This window comes from Hemibagrus wyckioides, linkage group LG07 (genome assembly GCF_019097595.1).
Source record: "Hemibagrus wyckioides isolate EC202008001 linkage group LG07, SWU_Hwy_1.0, whole genome shotgun sequence".
Taxonomy (NCBI): Eukaryota; Metazoa; Chordata; class Actinopteri; order Siluriformes; family Bagridae; genus Hemibagrus; species Hemibagrus wyckioides.
This window is the reverse complement of record NC_080716.1, coordinates 20726307-20748388: the sequence shown is the minus strand read 5'-3', so window position 1 is coordinate 20748388 and position 22082 is coordinate 20726307. Positions and strand designations below refer to the sequence as shown.

General features: G+C 38.8%; 2 protein-coding genes across 2 annotated transcripts; both read right to left on the bottom strand.

Moving 5' to 3' along the window:
* Positions 1–217: 217 nt before the first annotated feature.
* tmem102 (transmembrane protein 102) lies at positions 218–12750 on the bottom strand. The gene is made up of 3 exons (XM_058395804.1): positions 12595–12750; positions 11179–11390; positions 218–2903 (listed from the first exon to the last, which is right to left on the bottom strand). The coding sequence occupies exons 2-3, from the start codon at positions 11378–11380 to the stop codon at positions 1543–1545; spliced, it is 1563 nt and encodes a 520-aa protein (XP_058251787.1). The 5' UTR covers positions 11381–11390; positions 12595–12750; the 3' UTR covers positions 218–1542.
* A 6692-nt stretch (positions 12751–19442) lies between these two features.
* tmem256 (transmembrane protein 256) lies at positions 19443–21524 on the bottom strand. Its single transcript, XM_058393754.1, has 4 exons — positions 21350–21524; positions 21131–21168; positions 20480–20560; positions 19443–20354 (listed from the first exon to the last, which is right to left on the bottom strand). The coding sequence occupies exons 1-4, from the start codon at positions 21429–21431 to the stop codon at positions 20211–20213; spliced, it is 345 nt and encodes a 114-aa protein (XP_058249737.1). The 5' UTR covers positions 21432–21524; the 3' UTR covers positions 19443–20210.
* Positions 21525–22082: the final 558 nt, after the last annotated feature.

The window sequence follows — 22082 nt, the reverse complement described above, 5'->3', positions numbered from 1 at the left end:
CACACACACACACACACACACACAGGCTTTGCCAATGTGTCTGCAGTACTTTTGCATCACATGTGTACTATTATCACCCTCTCTCACTATTATCATAATTAGCTTAGCTGATGAAACTAAACAGAGTCTACAGTGTAATTCAAAACACATTAACAGGAACTTCTGTATTTATGAGCTTTCTCACACGCGCTCACACAAGCACACAGCATTTTGGTAGCAAAAAAAAAAAAAAAATGAAGCATGTAATTTACGATCATATATCCATATTGTAGATAATACAGTATAATCAAGCACCAAGCTGAGAGCAAATCAGCAAATCAATGTCAAAAGCTAAACCAACAATCATCACACACAATTATAGGACACATTACCAAATTTAGTGAATTATCTTTTGACAGGCAGAACTATTGACATTTCTTCTTCAGAGCAGTCAGATCAGAGCTTCTTTATTTGTGCCACTGGCAGAGTTTTGCTCTGTGGTAGATTAAACATATTGAATGCAAGTAAACAAAAAAAAAAAATGTGTCAATAATGCACCAATTCCTGATGCTGTTGTAAGAAAACTAAAGTTCTGAAAAGCTTCAGGCCTGTGGCTTTTCCTAAATATAGCTTTAGTGCAGTTATGGGGCTCAGTCTAGTCTTGTGTAAGACAGGCTGACTTAAAGTAATGCACTGGAGACTCACTAGACCTTTATCTCAACCTCTCTCTTATCACCTAGCCATCATGGCTTGCAAGCCTAAGGCTGCCTTTTAACTGTTGTCTGTCATTTGAGACACATAAAATAGTAGGAGGCACAGAGGCAATACCATACACACTGGAAATGCCTTCATCTTCGCAACAAAAATGTACCTGAGAAAGAGAACGAGATGATTAAGAGATAAAAGTTGAGGAGTGAAGAAAATCATACTCGATGTTAAAGTCCATCAAATTTCTTTGCAATAAAAACATTCAACATCCAGCGACTTGAAATATACCTTGGATTAGAACATTGCCCACCTTCCTGCTTACAAGTATAACAGAAAGAAAAAAAAAGATCCTCAGCATTATGTAGCAGGATTGAAATCCCTTAACTGAACTAGTGTTTCGAGCTGTGCAAGATATTATAATCCAATACAGATTGCAGGATTAAGATTTCACTGAGCAATACAGCTTCAAGGCCTCTCATCAAATAGCATACAAGATCCCAAAACAGCCGCTCTTGTGCCTTCCTCCATTTGGTGATTTTTTTTTTTTCTTTTGGTAGCAACAGCCATGTAGCTGACAGCAGACTTGATTTGGGACAGATGGTCTCTCTAGTAGCAGCTTAATCATATTTCGCAGAGCTGGCTTGCAGACTGTAGCGTTGGCCAAAATAGATCACTGATTGTGCCCAGCCTGCATGTGAGGGGTTTAATACAGTACAGCACAATGCACAGTGAAGGAGTGTGTGTGGGTGTGCTCTTAACTTTGAATATTAGCTTTACCTCGGTGGCTAAGGAAGAAGGAGGGGCGTTATTTTTTCCTCAGGCAGTGTATAGTGCTCTTGCTGGGGCTCCTCCGTTTCAGTAGAACTTATCGTCGATGCGGAAGTGTGGTCTCGTAACGTCATCTGGGTTAAGGAAGACCGAAATAGACTTGCCAGGGTTTTCTGTAACCAGTTGCTGGAGTCTCTGGGCTAGACGGTCATCTTGCGGGGAGGTGGCTTTGGAAGGGCCGGAGCTTGGCGATGATGCCCCGTGACCGTTACTCGTTCCAGCAGCTTCTCGTTTCAACTGGCACGCCTGCCGAGCTTGCTCCAGTGCCGCACGCAAATGTTCAGCTGGATCCGAGCGCAAGTGTGCTAGTTTCCGGGCCACCAGTAGGGCTGCGTCGTCAGTAAGATGTTCCAACATGTTGTACTGGGGGAGGAAATAGTTAGGGCAGTTTTTACCCAGCACGCAGTGTGCCAGGTCATCTAGGAGACCCAGAAACAGACGGGCTGGCGTCTCTTGCTCTGAACAGCTCAAGTAGGCCGCAGGTAAGCGATCACAAGCCCAAAAGAGTAGGGTGCGCAGGTGGTAAAGGCTAAGACCAGTACGGGGACGTGCCAAAAGTCTGGACACAACAGCTTTGGCTGCCTGGAAGGCTGCGGCCATAGGAAAAGGCACGCACTTCTTCAATTGGACTTCACTCCGGGAAAAGGCCAGTCTCCATTCGCGGTCTGGTCTGGAAGCGGTGCCAGCTGTTGGAGAGCAGCAAGGCAGGAGATAAAACCCACTGATTGCCTCCTCCTCAGTGATCTTTCCATCCCAGAAGTGGTTGGTAGTGAGCCAGCTTTGCGCTACAGCTGGCCAGCCTCGAAACGACACAACGGGCAAGAGATCATAGAGGACACGGCTGGTGCCTGCTTTGAGGATCAGCGTGGTCAAAGGTCCATTGCGTTCCACGCGATCAGGAACTGGAATCCCTCTCTGAGGGTGGCGCTTTAGCTCCTCCACCGCTGTGCCCACTACATTCCAGAACCATTCTGTGACCAGCAGGGGTGAGAAGTAACATCCGTCCAAAGACTGTGGAGAGTGGAGGGAGGGAATTGAGCCCAATATGGAACCACCTTCTTCCTCTTCACCATCTTCCTGGCGCTGAATGTTAGGTTCATCTTCGCAGCAGATACCCCACCGGGCTAGCATGGCTGGGTCGCAAAGCCGCAAACTGAGCCAGGAGTGGCACGGCGGAGACTGGCGCATATCCAGAGTTACCGGTTGATTGCGGTCGTGCAGTTTAAGGGCAGGCACCAGAAGCGTGAAGTCCAAGTCAAAGTCCACACCTCTGACATAGTCACCCAGCTCCTCTGGGTTCAGATCAAGAACACCCTCTCTGGCTCCACCTGACAATAACAGGTATTCGTTTGCGACTGGGAGCCTCTTGTCCACCTTCTGGACCAGGCCTGAGGAAAGATACATTCAGTGAGTCAGAAAATGTGCTTATTACACATTGGGAGAAAACACACTCTGCCTTTGTATGAAGCATGGTACAGAATGTTCAATGACATTATCACTAGGGTATGAATCCAATTGCCTTGGACTTTATGTTTTAAATGTCAGCCTTTCACAACCCAAGGCAACATTTCATAGAACAGTATGGTTTTCAGAATTTTGCCAGCCTTTGGAAAAGATCATTTTTAAGTCTTACAAAAGCTTTCCATGTTAACAGGACACAATAGATATAAATGTGAGACACTGAAATCCATCCTGCAGTTTAAATCTTGTAATGTAATTTCACTCATTCAATTATGTGCAAACTAAATCAGCGTGTGAACCTTGTTCCACACAGTGATGAAGGCGTGGGTGTAAAACTTTTCCTGCATGTGTGAATAAGTGTGAAAAGAGGGGGCTTAAAAGGGAAAATAGAAAAAGAGTGGTACAGAGAGTGAGAGCAAACATGCTGTGAAGTATGCGTTAGCATGTAAATAGAAAGAAAAAGAAAAAAAGAGACTTTCTTTTTATTTGTTCATTGTACCATGAAATAAGCAGGTACTTTCGATGCAATATCATAAGGTTATATTCATTTCTCCTGGCTAGTCACCATGTCTATGTGCACTCTGCGGAAACATCAACTGAACCACAAGCCCATGTAACAAACTAACCAATGTGTATAATGATTAAAGATGAGAAAGTCTGACCTGCCGATCTTGCCTCGCACCCACAGCATACTGGGATTCTCAGAAACCACTCTGGGCTAATAAAGTATAAAATAATACCTTGTAGAACAGTAACTTATGGCAAGTGATGTGATGTGTTGATTATTTGTTTGCGAGTTGATTATTTTCCAATAACAACACATCTCAAAGTCTTTTACTGCTCTTATACCACAGCAATTTACTAACAATTACTATTTTTATTTATTACTGAATCATATCATACATTTTAGACATTTTTAGTTACAATTAGCGTTGTGGAACGTTTGGGAAAATGTCGTTTCTGTCATCACTTATGTTAAAATGGCAATAAACAGTCAGTCCCTTGGCAGCCTCTCTATTTTTTAAGTTATTAAGACAAAAAAAAAAAAAAAAAACACACAGATGGTGGTTTCCATTGTTCTTGGGTAACATGATGAAGACGTCAGTCCTGAAGATTTTTCCATAGTGGAAAACAAACAGCTTTAACAAAATGTGTTAAAGTGCTGATGTTCCAAGACTGCAAATTAACTTACAGACTCTCAGCATTGACACCTTTTTTTTTTTTTTAATTCGAATATTATAGTTAGTTCTTTAAGTTGAGAAATATGCCCTGTTTTACTACACAATACCTACACAGTAATTGCAACACTAAGAGATGATAACAGGATGGACCTCGACTAGACACAGCGTGTAATGTCACTTGTGGACTCGGGAAACACTGTAACAAGATGCAATTGCTATACAGGAGTGAAACTCCTTTAATGAAGCTATTTTGCCACAAGGTACAGTACAAGCCTGGACATTCAGACAATTTTTCTAAGCATTTAAAGCATGAATGCTTGTGAAGCTGCCTGGAGAGTCAGAGGATTTGACTATAACAGCAGCACTGACAATATTTATCTTAGTGCTCTAGTGCTATTCCATTATTTTTTCTAGAGTATCAGCTAATTCACAGGGACGTGCAGGGAAGACATTTTACATAAGTTAATGAGCAAAAAAACTATTTATCTCTGCTCTGACATAATGATAACAGGAACTAATCTATCTCACAGATGTTCCACAACATAAAGGCGATTAGAAATGTGTGGCTTTTTATAACAGGGCAGTAACTCAGATTTACATGGAGCTGCATCCCACCATGTCATCACTGATTATTTATCTATAACAGCATGTCCCGTCTTTCATTCCTCTTATATAAGAAACAGGTAGAGTCCAGGTAGAGTTTAAATTAGCTGTGTATTGTGTGAATTTGTGTATTTTCTTGTTGCTGACATCATGCTAAATGTCTATGATCTTTCCAGAGAGCTTTCTGTAACATGGTGAAAGCTTTACTTAGTTATAATGCATCTTTTTTGTACCATCTTTAGGGTCAGATCTAAGCAGCCTGTCAGCACCAAAGCACGTTCATCATGGCATAAGATGCAGATCAGATACACAAGTGCAGCAATATAATTATGCAAATGTGTCCCCTATGAGACCTAAAATCATTTTTATCCCAACACATACACCACACCTTTTCTCCCTAACCAGATTCATCAAACCTAATTAAATAAAGAGATCAGGAAATACATTTAGCTCCGTATGAGATATGCAGTCTAGCACTTGTGCGTCAATAAAACACAATAAACAGACCGCAGTGAAAAAGCTTCGTACCCAGAACCAAAACCAAAGCTGCTATTAGATACACATTCATTCTTTTACTGCTTAGCTGTCTCAGGTCAATGCTCAAGAGTTATGAGAGGAAAGAATTATAATCTACAGCAGCAGCAACTGTGATTGTCATGCACAATATTCTCGTCACAAAGCATCACAACAGTAATCACAGTTATGAATTCCAGGGTGTTACTCTGTAATCACACTTTCTGATACTGTCTAATCCTAATTACACACATGACACACACTCAGGAGTGTGAACTCAGCCCTGTGACTCACTTGGCCCACTCAACTGCATAAAATAAAATAAATAAAATGAAATAAAATAAAATAAAGTTAACAACAACAATCATAATAATAATTAATAATAATAATAATGATAAGAAGAATTTATTCATTTAAAAAATAATTATAAAATACATACACAATTATACTAAATTAAAAAAATGTGACAATAATAATAATAATAATAATAATAATACTCATTATAATTATTATTACTGTTGTTATGAATGTATTCATTTAAAAAAAAGAATTAAATAAGTTGCAATAACTTATTTTACTGATATACTCATCTTAACACACACACTCACACAAAAAAAAAAAAAAAAAAATCCCCCCTGAATGACGTGCACATCTATATGTTATCTTCGGCTGCAGAAAACATTGATTTTATAATCATGGCTAACACTTTCCTAAATTACCTGTAATTTGTCCTAAATTGCCAACTGTGATGTATGTGGGAATGCATCTTTAGCTACAGAGAGATGGAGCAGCCCTTTATTTCTTTAGTCTGTCCAGCGCATTTATCTGTACAGTCAGCTCACACCAAAACTGACTTGAGGAACTGTCTCAAGTGTTTCTCCACGGAATTTCCCAAAGTGTCGTTCAACATAACAGGAAACTGGTGAGTGAGGAATAAAACTCTTGCATTTGTTTTAGTTTGTTTTTAGTATGGAAACACAAGAGATGGACAATATTCCCCCTCATAATAACAATATTGTCAAATTTGGTTTTGGAGATCTGCCTCCACAAACAGTATATTCCACAAGAAGTTAACTGAGAAACTTGAACCTTGGTTTAGGAGATCGGTGAAATTGTGCAACACTCACACAGACAGACAGACAGACAGACAGACAGACACACACACACACACGAGACAGAGCGTGAACTTGAACTTGACGGAGTGAAAGCTGCGAGTCTATTTCTGTTGAGCTGAGTTTTGTTGAGGATGAAAGTGTGCCGGAAGCACGGTTTGAATAAATGCGAGCGTGTAGCTCAGCTAACAATCCGCCTGTCTCCTGAGACTTCCTCCACACTCACACACACCGGGGTTCTACAATTCTGTACTGCAGTAATAAACATAATTATGGCTAATTATGAAACATGATTGTGAAATGATTATGAAATACGATTATCTTACAGTGGTACTCAACTGGAAACAACAATCCATGTTTGAAGCCAGTGTCTGGATCAGCGGTCGCAAGATTGCATAAACGATCAAGATTTTATGAAGGAGTTTATAAAATAAAATAAAATAAATAAAAAAACTGAAAAAGCCATGCGGGAACCCCAAGAATAAACATTTGCACATTAAAGAAAATCTGTGTGTAATTACAGGCTGTTAAACAGTGTACAGCTCTTAAGCTCTTTATCTAGTGCAGCTGAACAAAACCAACAATTTTCATTCACATCTGAATAAACAATTTTTAACGACCAGCTTTATCATTGCTCTGGAATAAGATGGTGCCGGTGAGGTCGGCTGGCATCATGACTGCTCTAACCATACTATTATTTTTTCTTTTCTTTTCCATACTCTAACCTGTTTGACCCATTGTTTATGATCTTGAAAATAAGCTGTAACAGCAAGGCTGGTTACTTTTTTCAGTAGCTCTGATAACAAAAGCGCTTGGAAATCGGATCCAGGCGTAGACATGCTGTAGTGTTGTTCTACACAGGGAATATCCGTCTATGGTGTTGTGCTTTCGGACGGTGAGATACATTCAGCATCATTAGTTGATCATTTCAATTCTTTTGGATGGACGTATTCAGTGGCCACGCACTCAGCAGATCCCGAAACGACACCTCAGAATAGTCGGCTTTCACAGTTACCCGCTGCCCTTCATTTTTTTTAATGACCTAATGACCTGTGAGGACAGAAGTCCAGCTGCTTTGCTGCTTTTTGAGTCCTCTCTTAGTCACTGAGGCTAATAGTGTTATAATGCTGCTACAGTATAATGAGTCCTTCTGGGAGAGAAGAGCTGAGTGCTTGACTTTATTTCACAGATAAACATAGTGAGATTATGCTAATGTCTGTAGGGAAGTTGCTGTGAGGTAGGGCGTGCTGGCGGAACATGCTATTGTGCCCGGAATGCAAATGTCTTTTGCTCCCTTTCAGCATCTGAATAAATTCAGGATGAGAGAGAAGACTGTATAAACATTAATGTGGCTCTTTTTGGGAATACCTGCATCAAAAACAGACAGCTCACATTTCTAATCTTATTAATTAACTAGTTTTGACCACAAGTGTGTACCGATCTATAAAGTAATTGCACCCATCAGCCTAGATAGAGTCCCAAAGCCTGAGTGATATATTCAATATTAAAACAAATTTTTAATTGTTAAACAATGACTAGGCCAACGAGGAGAAAGTATGCAGTAAAGTGAAGCAGCCTCAAGTAAGATTTAGTTTAGTTTCCAGACACCGATTGACTGGAACATGGGAGGGCATAAATGCAGGAAAAATAATGCACAGAGATATGAGTGGAGTGATAATTTTTTTTTTTTAAAAAAAAACAACAACAACAACATATTGAAAATCTGTTTGCACCCTCGGGGTGGGGGCAGATAAAAAGAAACACTCAGCATACAGGAGATAAATAAATCTCTCCAGCAGGCGGAGAACGAAAAACATAAGACGGATTATGAAGCATGAGGAAAACTCGAGGCAACAATGAGACAGACAGGACAAAGAGAAAATGTCAGAGAGAGAGAGAGAGAGAGAGAGAAAGAGACGGTTGAGGGAGAGAGAGAGAGAGAGAGACGGTTGAGGATGGGAGAGAGAGAGAGAGAGAGAGAGAGATGGGGGCTGAGACAAATGCAGAAAAGCTGTCAGTGAACTAATCCAGTGTTTGACAACATTATGGGCGGTTATGATATTTTAAGATTGAACAGGACTATAAAGAGCTTCAGCACATATCTCTCCTCATCCTATTGTCACAGTGAGGAGGGAAGGCAGGCAGGATGACAGTTACCCCATGCGCGTGGGTGGGATAATGAGAAAAAGCGAATATTCAGGAGTGAGAATGACTTTATAAACCCGAGGGGGGCGGGGAATAGAGAGAGAGAGAGAGAGAGAGAGAGAGACCGCAGAATTGGGCTGATGTTACTGTCAGAGAGAAAGTAAGAGGATGGGTGCAGTGCCACCTATTGGTCACGGGAGATCACCATAAACAAGAGAACACTAATGTGTGTGCCATTATCACCACTCTGACAAAATCTATGGGCTGTCACCACTGAGACTGTTGAACTGATCGAGACACTGGTAGTGAAGAGTGTTCATTAAGCGCAGGATAAAAACAAGAGCAATTCTGTAGGTGTGTGGGCAGTCTGGGAAAACTCTTTAGACGCTTACATTTTGGCAAAGATATAGCATTTTAACCTACACAAATTAAGTGAAACAAAGGGAGAGAAACACATTTAAAGATTTTAGCGATTAAAGTTCCAGCGAAAGACGGCCTGCTGCCTATACTTTTGGGACTCATTCTACAACTTTGCATTTACAGTTTATTCATTCAGCAGATGCTTTTATATAAAGTGACTTACAAATGAGGAAATACAAGCAAAGTGATATATCCAGCAGATCACAATACAAGTGCTACTAACTGAGCAAAGTGCACAGAGTATTGGTATATTTATTTAATTTTTTGTGGGTGGTGGGTTAATTAATTAGTTGGGTTAATAAGTGTTCACGCAGAAGGTGGACCGTTTTTTGAAAGTACTGATGGATCCTGTTGTCCAGATTTAGGTTTAAGTCCACTCCACCACTGAGTCCTGTCCTGTCAGTATGAAGATTCTGGAAAGGGACCTGAAGCTTTCCCTTAAGAATGATAAACTTCTACTAAACAACAAGAAATGCACTTTATTGTTAGCATTGTCCTTGTCAGTTTCTGCTTCATCGCCTGAGGTAAAAGTCACTCACGGCATATATGCTGCCTTCACATGCTGCTGGAATGATGCAGGAAACTGCAAATAAAGCCTTTGAGTTGTAACTCGGAAACATTGGAGATTATTCTGATACCCCATGTTTCAGAGAGTCCCAAACTTTCAACATGATGGAGGAGAGTACAGTTTCTGTATGAAATAACAGGTTGTGCTCATTTTTCTAAATATGTGTAATTGTTAGCACGTGCTGTTTTGGTCATGTAGATCAGCAACCGTGAAAACAGCTTGTATTTAACCAACATTCCCTTCTCTAGCTGACTCTAATATGTATTATGGTGTCATAAGAAAAAACAAATTATGAACAATTCTCAATTTAGAAATACTTCTAAGATCTACACTCTTAAAAGATCATACTCTCATCAAACTATGTCTTTGGCTACATTTCTGCTAACAAAATACAATCCCGGATGCGACATTTTTCTACTTCATCTGTCCAATATGTGGAGGAATAAATTTCCCACTTAAACAGCAAGTGGAATGCTGCATTACGTTTTACCCTTTACTTGTTCATCTGCCTCAAACACATACCTAAGCCATAACACTGAAGTGATATTTCCACCTTTCTTCGCTGTGAGCTCAGTCCCTGGTAAAGTGCTGCCTGTTTATATTGGTGAGTTTTTTTTTTTTTAATCTAAGAGCTGCAGTGTATGGAGGCTGCAGGACGTGTTTATCTACCTAAAAGCCTGCATTTCATTCCATCAAACTGATTTAAAATTCAGAATAGCTTTCACAGATTTTTAAAAAATGAAATCATTTAAATGTCTCTATGTAAACTTGTACAATCTCCATTACAACAATGGTGTTAAAGCATTCATCTGAATTAATTGTGAAAATCCCCATCACACTGATGATGATGATGATGATGATGATGATATCAATTCATCACATTTTAAAGCTGATCAGAAACTGAACTGATTGGACTTGTGTCGCTATCCAAAACTAAATAAAGCAAGTCATGAGCACACTTAACTAGACAGATTTTAGGCATCTTTAGCTCTTTAGACTGAACCAAGGCATCTGATGGAGTTTTCCCAAGACCACCACACTCACACAATTCCAGGTACATGGAAAATACACATCACTTAAACGACAAATTTGAACTTACTTGCTATAACTATTTTGGCCTCATATCTGGCATCTATTTTTTTTAACCTAATGGTTAAAATATGGTTATAAAGTACATTTCTGAAACATATCTATTAGGTTTTTATTGGTCATTAAGTGCCCAAGCACATACTGAGTTATGTAGTGAAAGATTAGGTGATGTGTAGAGACCGGTTAAAAGTCTGTATTCTGATGGAAGAATATGGAAAGAGATCGATACTGGTGTATCATCATAAATCCAGAGACGTAAAAAAAATAAATACATTAAAATAAAATCATGTCATCATTAATAAGTCATAAATGACACAGACTTACCCAACAGTGCTGTTCTATTAAGAGTTATAGCTGTAGTGTGGTTATAGTTACACATTAAATGTAACGATAAATGGATAAAACATACACATTATTATTAAATCTTGAAAATGGTAAAGTGTCAAAACACTGTGTTGTTAATGATCTTTCTAGAACTGTCTGACTTGAAGAGTTTTAATCCTTACGCAAGTATCTAAAGTATATATTTCTCTCTCTTTAAAAAAAAAAAAAAGAAGCAATTTCTTCTCACCAAGCATGTTGAAGATGAAGTCTTTGGCTGTGTGCACCTCCAGTGCAGTCTGGTCCCCAAACTCGCCTTGCTCAAGCTGCACCAGTTCCTGCACGTGCGAGGCCAGCTGCTCAAGCACCGTGCCGGAGCGGAAGTCCACCTCAGACACGCGCTTCACCGGCGCCGGTGCACGTGGAGTCACTGCGCTCCTGATCGCCTCCATCGAGCCCAACCTGAGACAACACAACAACACAGCATGCTGGACTCCTTAATACACTCACAACAATGAACAGCAGGACTTTTACATTAAAAAACATTAAAAAAAAAAAAAAAAAGTCAGCTAAAGATAGGGGCTTTATGATGTTAATAGTTAAGATCATACTGAATGTCACAATAGTGATATATCAGTATAATGTACATTACATTATCATATATAGGGTTAGGGTTATAGATTATAGAAACTACAGGATTTCCTTTCCATATTAAAAAAAAATAGACATTTTCAAGCTTTTCTATGTTCTTGTTTATGGGGAAAAAATCTTGCTAGGAAAGTTTGCACTGTGACGTGTATTTGTGCACAAGACTGGGGTTCACATATTTTAATAAAAAACTTACATTAAATATAATTTATATTATGTATAGACTGTAATATTTGATTTAAGATGAAAATAGATTTAAAAAACACGTTTTTGGAAGTAAGTGTATAGGAGTGCAGCTTAGCAATACAGGTTACTCTGATGGCAAACGCATACCAGCGTACTACGTAGTATGTGAGAATAGTATGGTCGTTATGGTAACATGCCACTACGCGTCCTATGTCCACATACTAATTAGTACGGTAGTATACGGTTAGGGCGAAGACCTATATATATTACTATAGTGTTCAGCGGTCACTGACATACAAACTACCGTGTTAATACTGACTTCCACTAAGCGATACTGATGTAGACTGTACTTGTGTTTTTGGCATTTTATTATTATTATTATTATTATTATTATCGCCTCAAATGCATGAAATAACCACCTAATAAGCGGGCTACGTAGCACAGTGGCTAACTAATTAGCCGGCTAATGTCCAGCTAACTTGCCAAATACTACAGAATTGTTAATGACTTCAGGTAGCTAGCTATCCGCATCTGTGATCTCCAACTCCCATGGATTCCCAGAACAAACCCGGGTTATGTCGCCTAAAAAGCTGAGCCTCACGACAGGAGAATATCTGCACGTTTCATTAGTAGCTAAAAGTCTCAGCGGCAAAAGAGAAAGAAATCAAATTCCACAGCTTTGGTCAAGCATTAGCTGGCACGCTAGTCAGAGCAGGTGGGACGAAGTGCATGGATCTAGCAAGATAAACACTTTAAATAGTTCATGCCAAGCTTACTTATACACGCGCGCGCACACGCACACACACACACACACACACACACACACACACACCCTAAATCGCAGTGTCCAAGCTGTGTGCCTTATGCCCCGTTGGTTTTGTTTAGATATGTGATCAGGAATCCGGTTTCAGCTCCCGTCATTTCCAACTAGTCTCCTCGGCACACGCCTTCCCACGGCAACACCAAACCCGGAAATCACGGTCGCCGCGGAGGATCCTGGGATTGTAGTGTTGTAGTGTGTAGTCAATGAAATCAAGCTACTCAGGAGAAAAGAAAAAGAAAAAAGCCCCTCCATATTCTCTAAATTCACTTACATCCATTAAATAAAACGTTTGCCATTCAAAACATTAGGTAGAATTTACCAGCACACTCGTGAAATCCTACAATCCTCACGAATGTAACATAGATCATGGTTAGGTACAGACAAATAAACGTTCATTCATTCATTCATTCATTCATTCATTCGCTTTCTCCTGATGAAGCCCAGGCCAGACTGCTCTATTCCAGCTCTTCCTGAAAGATTCCCAGAAGTTCCTAAGCCAAGTGCGATATATAATCTCTCCAGCAGGTCCTGTGAGCTCTCCATCCAGTGAAACATGCCTGATAAAGAGAGCTCATTATAGTTTATCCTCAATTCAAAGGAGCAGCAGCTAAACTCCTGGACTTCTGGATTGTCCAGCTCCTCACCCTATCACAGAGAGAAAACCCAGCAACCTTGCCTAGCTTGGTCTTTCGTTCACTACACACCACGGATGATGACTACAGGTGAGGACAGGGATGTAGACTGACCAGTAAACGAAGCAAACATGTCCATCCAACTCTTTCCTGACAGAGAAGCATGCCCTTAGATTTCTTTTAACTCTATTTCATAAACAATATTCAACTATGAATTTATTAAAATGTTAATCAGAAAAATGTGTAGCATCATGTTTATATATTGGAGCTATCTGAGCACTTTATATCTCACTGAACCCAAATTAATTACAGTGTATTAAAATGTAGATTCATAATGTTACGTATATAATTAACAGTACTTAGTTTGTGGTTAGAGTCAAGTTGACATTCTTGACATTGACACTTATTAAGCTCAAGACTGAAAGTCAATTTAGTTTTATAAATATAATAATAGAAAAAACAGCTACAATTATATGCAAAACTTTAGGCACCCTTGGCCAAAATGACACATTTTGATGATTTTTGAAGTTAAAAGAAGTAAACACTTTACAGTATATGTGATACAGTAGAATAGAAAATGAATAGTAATTGTGGCTTGTGCAAAAGTTTGGACACCAAACTTTAAATGTGCTAGGCCTAATAAGATCTCATTAGGATCAGAATTGTTTTTAGGAATAATAATATTAGAGTACAATATATTTGGGCAAAATACGCATGCAGGTTTAATCAGAATGGGAGATGAACCATGCTACTGTGCATGGAAGAGTCATCAGAAAGCAACCTTATGGGCATCTGATATAGACAGCACAATATCAAGATAAACCAGGTGCATTATTTATTTATTTATTTATTTATTTATTTATTTATTTATTTAAAAAAAAAAAAAAGGATATGGATGGATGAAGTAATAATGTAACTCACTGGTTACTGTCAAAGCTATGTTTGGAGAGAAAGGGGGCAGGATTTGATGTAAAAGGACAAACTTTCGGATTTATTAGGCTTGGGATTTTGTGGCAGGAAACATTACAGGGGTAAAAGAAAGAACAGAAGGAAATTTAACCTAGTCAGTCAATCAAGAAACTGAAGCTGAAAAGAGACTGGTAACTACAACTGGACAATAATCTAAAGCAGACTTTTAATCCACCTTTGGCTGAAGCTTTGAGAATGACCCTGATTTTCCCCTGACTTTAACATCATTGGAAATATATAGGTAGGCCTTACGGATTGCTGTGCATTCAAGAATAGAATATAGAATAGAATAGAATTTCATAAAATGGGAATCGAAAAGACAAGATAAAGATAAAACTATGTTTGGAGCTGTGAAATTTGCAAAAGGAGGCATTTTTAAGTAATGACTTAATGTCCAAACCTTTGCACATGCCACGATTACTATTTTAATGTTTTCCCAATTTCTACAGTTCATCAAATATAAAGTTGTTTGTTTTTTTAAATTGCAGAGGTGAAAATTGCGAACCCCCTCATGTTATTTTTGGCACATTGAGACTCCTAAGCCTAAATGATCCACTATAGCTTCTTACACCTCATTGATGTGTGACTTACATTCAATAGTGTAAATGAATGTGAATACCATTTCAGCCACCAGAGGCACTTTTCAGGCAAACCCACAGACTGCTTTTAAATTCTTCCTCTCCCCATTTCTTCCTCGCTTTTTTTAGCATGAAGTGAAATGTGATCAAAAGAAATCTTCAGAAGTACTGCTGGGTGCAGCATCCCATCTCCTAACCCCATTCACTGCAGTGTCACCTTGAAATGCCACCCTTTTGAAGTGGCATCTGAGAGACTGGCAGGGCTGATAATTGGTTCTGTGGTGGGAGAGCCAAAGAGAGTTCCTCAAAGCTGCAACACACTGCCTCCCTCACAGCACTCTCACATCTTTCAATATAATAAAGAGGCTGAAGAATGAATCTTATTTTCTAGTGGATGTACAAGACAAGTCTGTAGAAGCCTGGGTACAAAAACCACCATATACATTAGACTGAATATTTTGCTTATGATTAAAATGCAATTAGTGACGTTAATACTATATATATATATATATATATATATATATATATATATATATATATATATATATATATATATATATATGTAAATGGTTGTTTTGCCATCTACAGACTTGTACATCTATATACATATATTTTTCAAGTATGACCTCAGAGATGCACCACATTTTGGCTGTCTAGACCTAAAACATTTGTCTTTTCTCCCCCCATGCTTTTGACACTTAAGCACATTCTCCCTGCATGTCTTTTTAGACCTAATTTATGTTCATGTTCAAGTCTTTCCTTTCCTTATCTTCTTTTACTTTGCTTTTAGTTATGTAAAGCACTCTGAATTGTATTTGCATATGAAGTGTGCCTAAGAGAAGTGTGAAGCAGGTTGGACAGATGCTAAGAGTGTACAAATCTTTATCAGGAATACTGTTGAGAATTTAAAATAGAAAATACTTATCGTTAGTCATAACATAATGAAAAATTTGTTAGTTCATACTTTCAATGACTTTCTAAAATAGTAGAAAATAGTACAAATAAAGCAAACCCTTCTGTGTAGGTGTCTGTGACTTGTGTTGTTGAGTGGTAGGTGTTCCCTTAAAGATCTCCTGAATGCCAAGCAACAAGTAAATCTGGGAGTTACATGTATTTCCCCCCTCAGTATATTGCTGGGTTTTAATTCTCCACATATGTGGTAGAGGTACACAAGGAGGTACACAAGGGAAAAACAGCTCATATAAGCTATGTTGATGCGAACCTTATACATGCCATCGTACCTTTTTACAATCTCTGTAATGTGCATATCAGGTTACAGCCACTATTTCAGCAGACCATATAGAGGGATTTAATAAAGGATCTGATGAGCTAGAAACTCTAAATCTCAGGTTCATATGGCATTTACTTTGAGCACGGTTTACTGCAAACTATAAAAGCCCAGAGGATATGGTCACCTTTAGAACAGGGGGAACGGGGAAGCTGAAAGCAGATGCACTGCTGGAGAGACCTGTTCAGAGTTATGTCAGAGACAGATGAGGTGGGTAGCCTAGAAGCTATGATTTAGGTTGGGGTGGGGGATCACAATTTCAGAACTGTACATCAGACCTAAAGAGAAAATAATAATAATAATTCTCCATTGGAGTTTTTTTTGGCTTAAGCTTTATTCACTAACGTCACTATCCATCTACCTGTTGATTGTGGCACCTTTGTTTTTCATCTTTACTAAAAGACACTAATGCAGCTGTGCTTTTTATTTGTCTAGCTTTCTCACCTCCTGATCTGTACAATGTTCACAAATATATCAGGTTCTAAGGCTTCTACTTTCATGTTAATATTTCGGTCAAAGGCATCTTGCCTCATAGATCACTAACTAGTCGAGCTGAGTCTCTGCTGTACCTCAGTGCAACTCTAACGTATAAAGACGCCGGAAAGTTATCTCTACTTATTCATGGATTACTCATTAAACTGACATCACTGAAACAGCACTGAAAAACAGTGAGTGAGAAAAGAAGCTCTCTTGTCTTTGGGAGCTAAAGGCCAAACCTGACTATTAACACAGAAATATTTGGTCCTTTTAAATGGCACTGTGACTGTGCTAGCAACATATCTCTGAGATGTCAAATGCAATTCATGTGCATTTTTCCCAGCGTTCCCAGTGCAGACTCCGGTTAAACTGTGACATTTTGTCCAGGATAAAGTGTTTACTTGGGATGAAAGAATGAATGTTGAAAGTGTTTATCAGAAATGTTCTGCATAGATATTTACCAAAGGAATTTAACAACTGACCCTTAGATTTTCAGACTTGATTCGAGCAAATAGATTTTATGTTCTTTAGATGACAGAAATATTTTTTATCCTATTGAAAGGCACTGTAACTGTGCTAGCAACATATCTCTAAAATGTCAGCATGAAACATAACTGCTAACATCAGGAATAATAAAAATGAAATGCAGCACCAACCATCAAATTAGTACAAGAATCTGTAATCACATCAAGAGAAAACCATTCAATGTGCTCTTTTTTAAGTCTTCCTTTATGACAGAATGTACGCGTGTGTAATTATTCAGTATTTCAGAGGCAGTATCGTTCCTATTTGGACAGGTACTGGTAAATCAGTTGAGCTCTAAGCTCAGTGCAGTGAGAGAATTACCGTCAGTCTGGATGTGCAGAGGAAGAGATTTAATAAAATACACAAGCTGTTTCAACACAGTCTGTAATGTATGAGTGAATACCACAGATGACATATTTGGACATTTTTGCATATAATGAGAAAAGAACAGAAAACGTGCCAAGTCTAAAGTGCAACTGTTTTAAATAAATGATTAAAATGTGACTATGCAACACAACAAAACAGGACACAAACTGGAGCTCTACAATGAGCAGCAGCTTTCAAAAATTCTGTAGTATCAATGTTTGCTCAGGCCTACACACCTGCACAAGTGGTGAAGGTGATGGACTACTGATCAGAAGGTTGTGAGTTTGAATCCCAGGTCCAGCAAGCTGCCACTGGTAAGCCTGTGAGCAAGGCCCTTAAAACCCCAATTGCTCAACTGTATTTAAAAAAATGAGATAAATTGAGATAAAAATGAGATAAACCATTGCCCTGGATAAGGGAATAAGGGCGTCTGCCAAATGCCACACCTGCAGACTCTTGTGGTTTGCTAGCACAGTAACAAAACACCAAGCAGATTGGCCACCACAGGTTAGAATGGGTGTGTGAGCATGGAACCATGCAACAGACTGGAGTCTCATCCAGGATGAAGTCTCATGCATTTTCCCCCCAGTGTTCCCAAAATTAACATGAATGAATGTTTGTTAGTGATATTTACTAAAAGAATTTAACAAATAACCCTTAGACATCCAGACCTGATTTGAGTAAACAGGTTTTCTGTTTTTCTCTCAATAAAGTAAAAAGGGTGCTGAAATCCTTGATTGTGGTAATCACACATGCAGTTATGAGATATGGAGTACTGTGTTAAAGAAGTGTGTGTGTGTGTGTGTGTGTAAAAGGGACAAAGCAGATAAAAGACAGACAGGTGAAATGCAATTAGGGATATCTTTTGTGCAGCCCTGCCTACAACGCCGGACTGTGGCTTAGCTATAAGCACCTTAGCCACCACTCTAATTACCCACAATTCTGTGGCTCAGCTCTTAGCTTCAGCACACAGAGATAACACGAAAACCGAATAACAGAGTGACCTCAAGACCATGGCGAGGTGCCAGGCATGTAAGACAGTGCAACCCTTCCCAAACAGCTGAAGGAAGACAGACGAGAAAGAAGAGACACTTCATGGTCCATAAGAGCACAGCAGGTCTCCCAGAGCAGAGAGGCATGCTATGCCCTTATGGATTTAAAAAGGAGATGCTGATCTGACTCGGGTAATGAGTAGGCGGTATAATTCCTGCACTAGCAAAATGTCAGGGCAGGGAGAAAAATTGCAAAGGAAAACAAAAAAAGACTTACCAAAACAGCCTCCATGTACAAGTTCTATAACCCTGCCCTAACACTGAGATCCTCGGGAGACCTCAACTCCAAATTAGGCCCAATTAAATGTGACAGTGACATTTAAAATCATTATAAAATGTAGTTAGATCAGCTGAGACCCTTATTTTCAAGATAGATAGTCCTATTTGTGCTGGGAAGTGTGTGCTTTCCCACAGGCCTGATGCAGTGCGGACTCAATTGGCTTTGATTGCTTGACCCCGATTTGTGCAGTGGCGCTAATAGTCTCAATTAATGAGGGTTTTATGAGAGACTATCAGGGTTTATTGGGGCATGCAGTGTCTATATGAGCCCCACTAACCCCCCCACCCCCCGTTCATGCTTATGAGCCAGACCTTGCTATCTGAGCTGGAGATTTATTAACCAATTTTCTAAAAGGTCCCCAAATCCAGTGCTCGGCATAAAGTCAGGGATCCAGGATTTAGTGCTTCTATAGATTTCTCTCTTGATTTGAATACAGAGATGCTGGAACTCTGGCTGCTTTAAAACAAGCGCTGACAGTAATGGACAGCTTTGTGCCATTTTACTCGCAAGCTCAATCCCCGAAGGGTTATTGAGACATCTCAACGCTGACCTGTGAAGCTTATTCGCCAAGCCTTCTCCTGCACAATATCAGAAGGTCAATCTGGCAATCACTTTCTCAGACAGATTTATTTTTCAACCTGAGAAACAAAGGTGCTAAATCACAATTGAAAAAGACACACACTACACACCTTTTTGTTCAAATATTATTTTACTTTTTTTTTTTGTCCAGAATCAATCCACTTGTTGATTTTAGTAAGTAAATGGAACATTTCTGAAATCATGATCACATGCATGAGCCAATCCATTATAGGGAAATGAACAAGCAAGTAGTCTTCATTATAAAGATTCTCTGCTCTGGAGGTCAACTGGCATCTCACTGGCTGTTCATGATTATGGAATGAAGGCAAAAAGGCTAGCGACAATGTTTTTCAGGTTTTTGCTATTATTACTGGCAGTCGTCCAATTTTTCAAAGTATGGCCCTGCTGGCATGCTGCCTGTGTTGGACAGTAATATGATATAATTCAAAAACATGAAATCCGGTTGTGTGGCCATGTCCTGGATATGTAACAGCTCTAGGACTACAAAGGAAATTGGCTCAAATTGGATTGAGAAGATTAGATTTGCAGCTCTGAAAAACAAACAAACAAACAAACAAACAAACAAACAAACAAAACTCTAGTCTACGTCACCGTGACAGAAAAAACAGGATTTGTGCCACTATGTAATACGAACCTTGCCAACTACTAATCATCATTGTCAATATTGTCACAACTCAAGACTTTTTTTTCCCCCCAGTATAAAGGATTTTTTTTTCTGTAAAAAGGAAAGCATGATAAAGCTTTATCATCATCTTCCAGACCTGACTCAACTCCACCCTCCAGCCATATCTCCAGCTCTTTACACTCAAATTAAACACTCTGTCAGAAAGTAATTGCCAACAATCAGGAAGTCAAAGCTCAGAGTGCCATGGCAAGCCAGCCAACGATGAAAAGCACACCCCCGACAGGTGCCAGCTTGCCAAATGAGGGATCACCCGTTAAAGCCTGGTGGTAGAGAGGACCACAGAAGCAGCCCATGCCTGTCAGGAGAATTGCTCCAGCCTACAAACACAAAGGCAGCGAAAATCTGCATCAGTAAGAGCCAGCAAACAAAAGTGTCTCATATGTTGTTGTCTATAGATTTTATTAAAACATCTGTATGTTATCTGACGTGCATATGTGCTTACCAGAGCAGGTTTCCTGCATCGAGAGGCTCCTAAAAGAGCCAAACTGTGGTAGAAATGATAGGTATTGGCCGTGCTGTAGAGCTAAGGATAAAACTTGTTAGATTCATGAACTCAACAAGGAATAAAACATGACAGATAATGCTGTTATAGGAAAATAATCCATGGTATGATACGACCATGATGTTTTCTTATAACAGCACAACTCAAAGTGTTTCCTGTTTCCTCAGAGTGTTTATCTGGTTGTTAACAACCTCCATTTCCTGTCTATCCTGAAATGATTAAGACTAGAAAATGCTATTTGTCATGTATATATAAGTGGAAAGCAGACACTCATCTCTACTGAAGACTCTTGCATTGCACAAAACACTGACACTGCAGACCCTTTCCAGAAATTTTTAACTAAACATCCCCTGACAGAACGATTCACCATAACATCATCTTTTATTTTCACCTTCTTTACAAGTCCCTGTCGATGAGTCTGTACTATACAAATAATAATATTGGAGCAAGTGAATGCAATGTGATATTTTGTCAGTGCTGATGTTAAAAGTTAAATAATCAACACCTTTAGATTTGAGAAGTCTACAGTACTGGGGTATAATAATGCATAAACATATTTAATGTCTTAGATGGCTTAACAAGCATACACACCTCTCTCTGGTACTCATCTCTGTTACTCAGTCTGAAGCCTTGGATAGAAATCAGTTCATTTTAATACACAGAATAATTCATCACAGTCACAGAACATGGGGTTATATTGTGAATGATATTATTAACAGCGTGCAAAAAGGAAAGTTCACTCCTTAACTAAAGTTGGATATTTAGACTACGGAAATGATCATTAAAAAAATAAATAAATCTTTAGCTCACCATGAGCTCCATAAGCGCCGGCGGTGACCGCCAGAGCCCCGCTCAGGGCAGCTAACCTCTGCACCGTTAACGACGCCCTCATGTTCCTGCAGCTCGGACCGAACACCAGAAACAGGTGACATTCACGAGACAGAAAAGTTCCTGCACCTACTTCCGTACTGAGCCCAAAATGGCGAATCAGGGCAAGGACTGTGGTCACGTGATCGTCCTCGTCAGGAAAAAAGCGCTATTTCAGAGAGTCAGTCAGTCCCTTAGAAAATAAAATGCACTGTTTGGGCTTACTCATTATTATTATTATTATTATTATTATTATTATTATTATTATTATTATTATTATTATTGTGCTATTTATTTATTTATTTATTTAAACTTAAGGTTTACTTCAAGGTGCTAAATATTAAACTTATTATTTAAATATTAACTTATTATTATTATTATTATTATTATTATTATTATTATTATTATTATTATTGTGCTATTTATTAATTAATTTATTTAAGTAAACGTAAGGTTTACTTCAAGGTGCTAAATATTAAACTTATTATTTTGTCATTCCTGAAAGATATGGCTGTGTAAATCTTATTATTATAATTATTATTATTATTATTATTATTATTATTATTGTGCTATTTATTTATTTATTTATTTATTTATTTATTTATTTATTTATTTATTTAAGTAAACGTAAGGTTTACTTCAAGGTGCTAAATATTAAACTCATTTTTTTGTCATT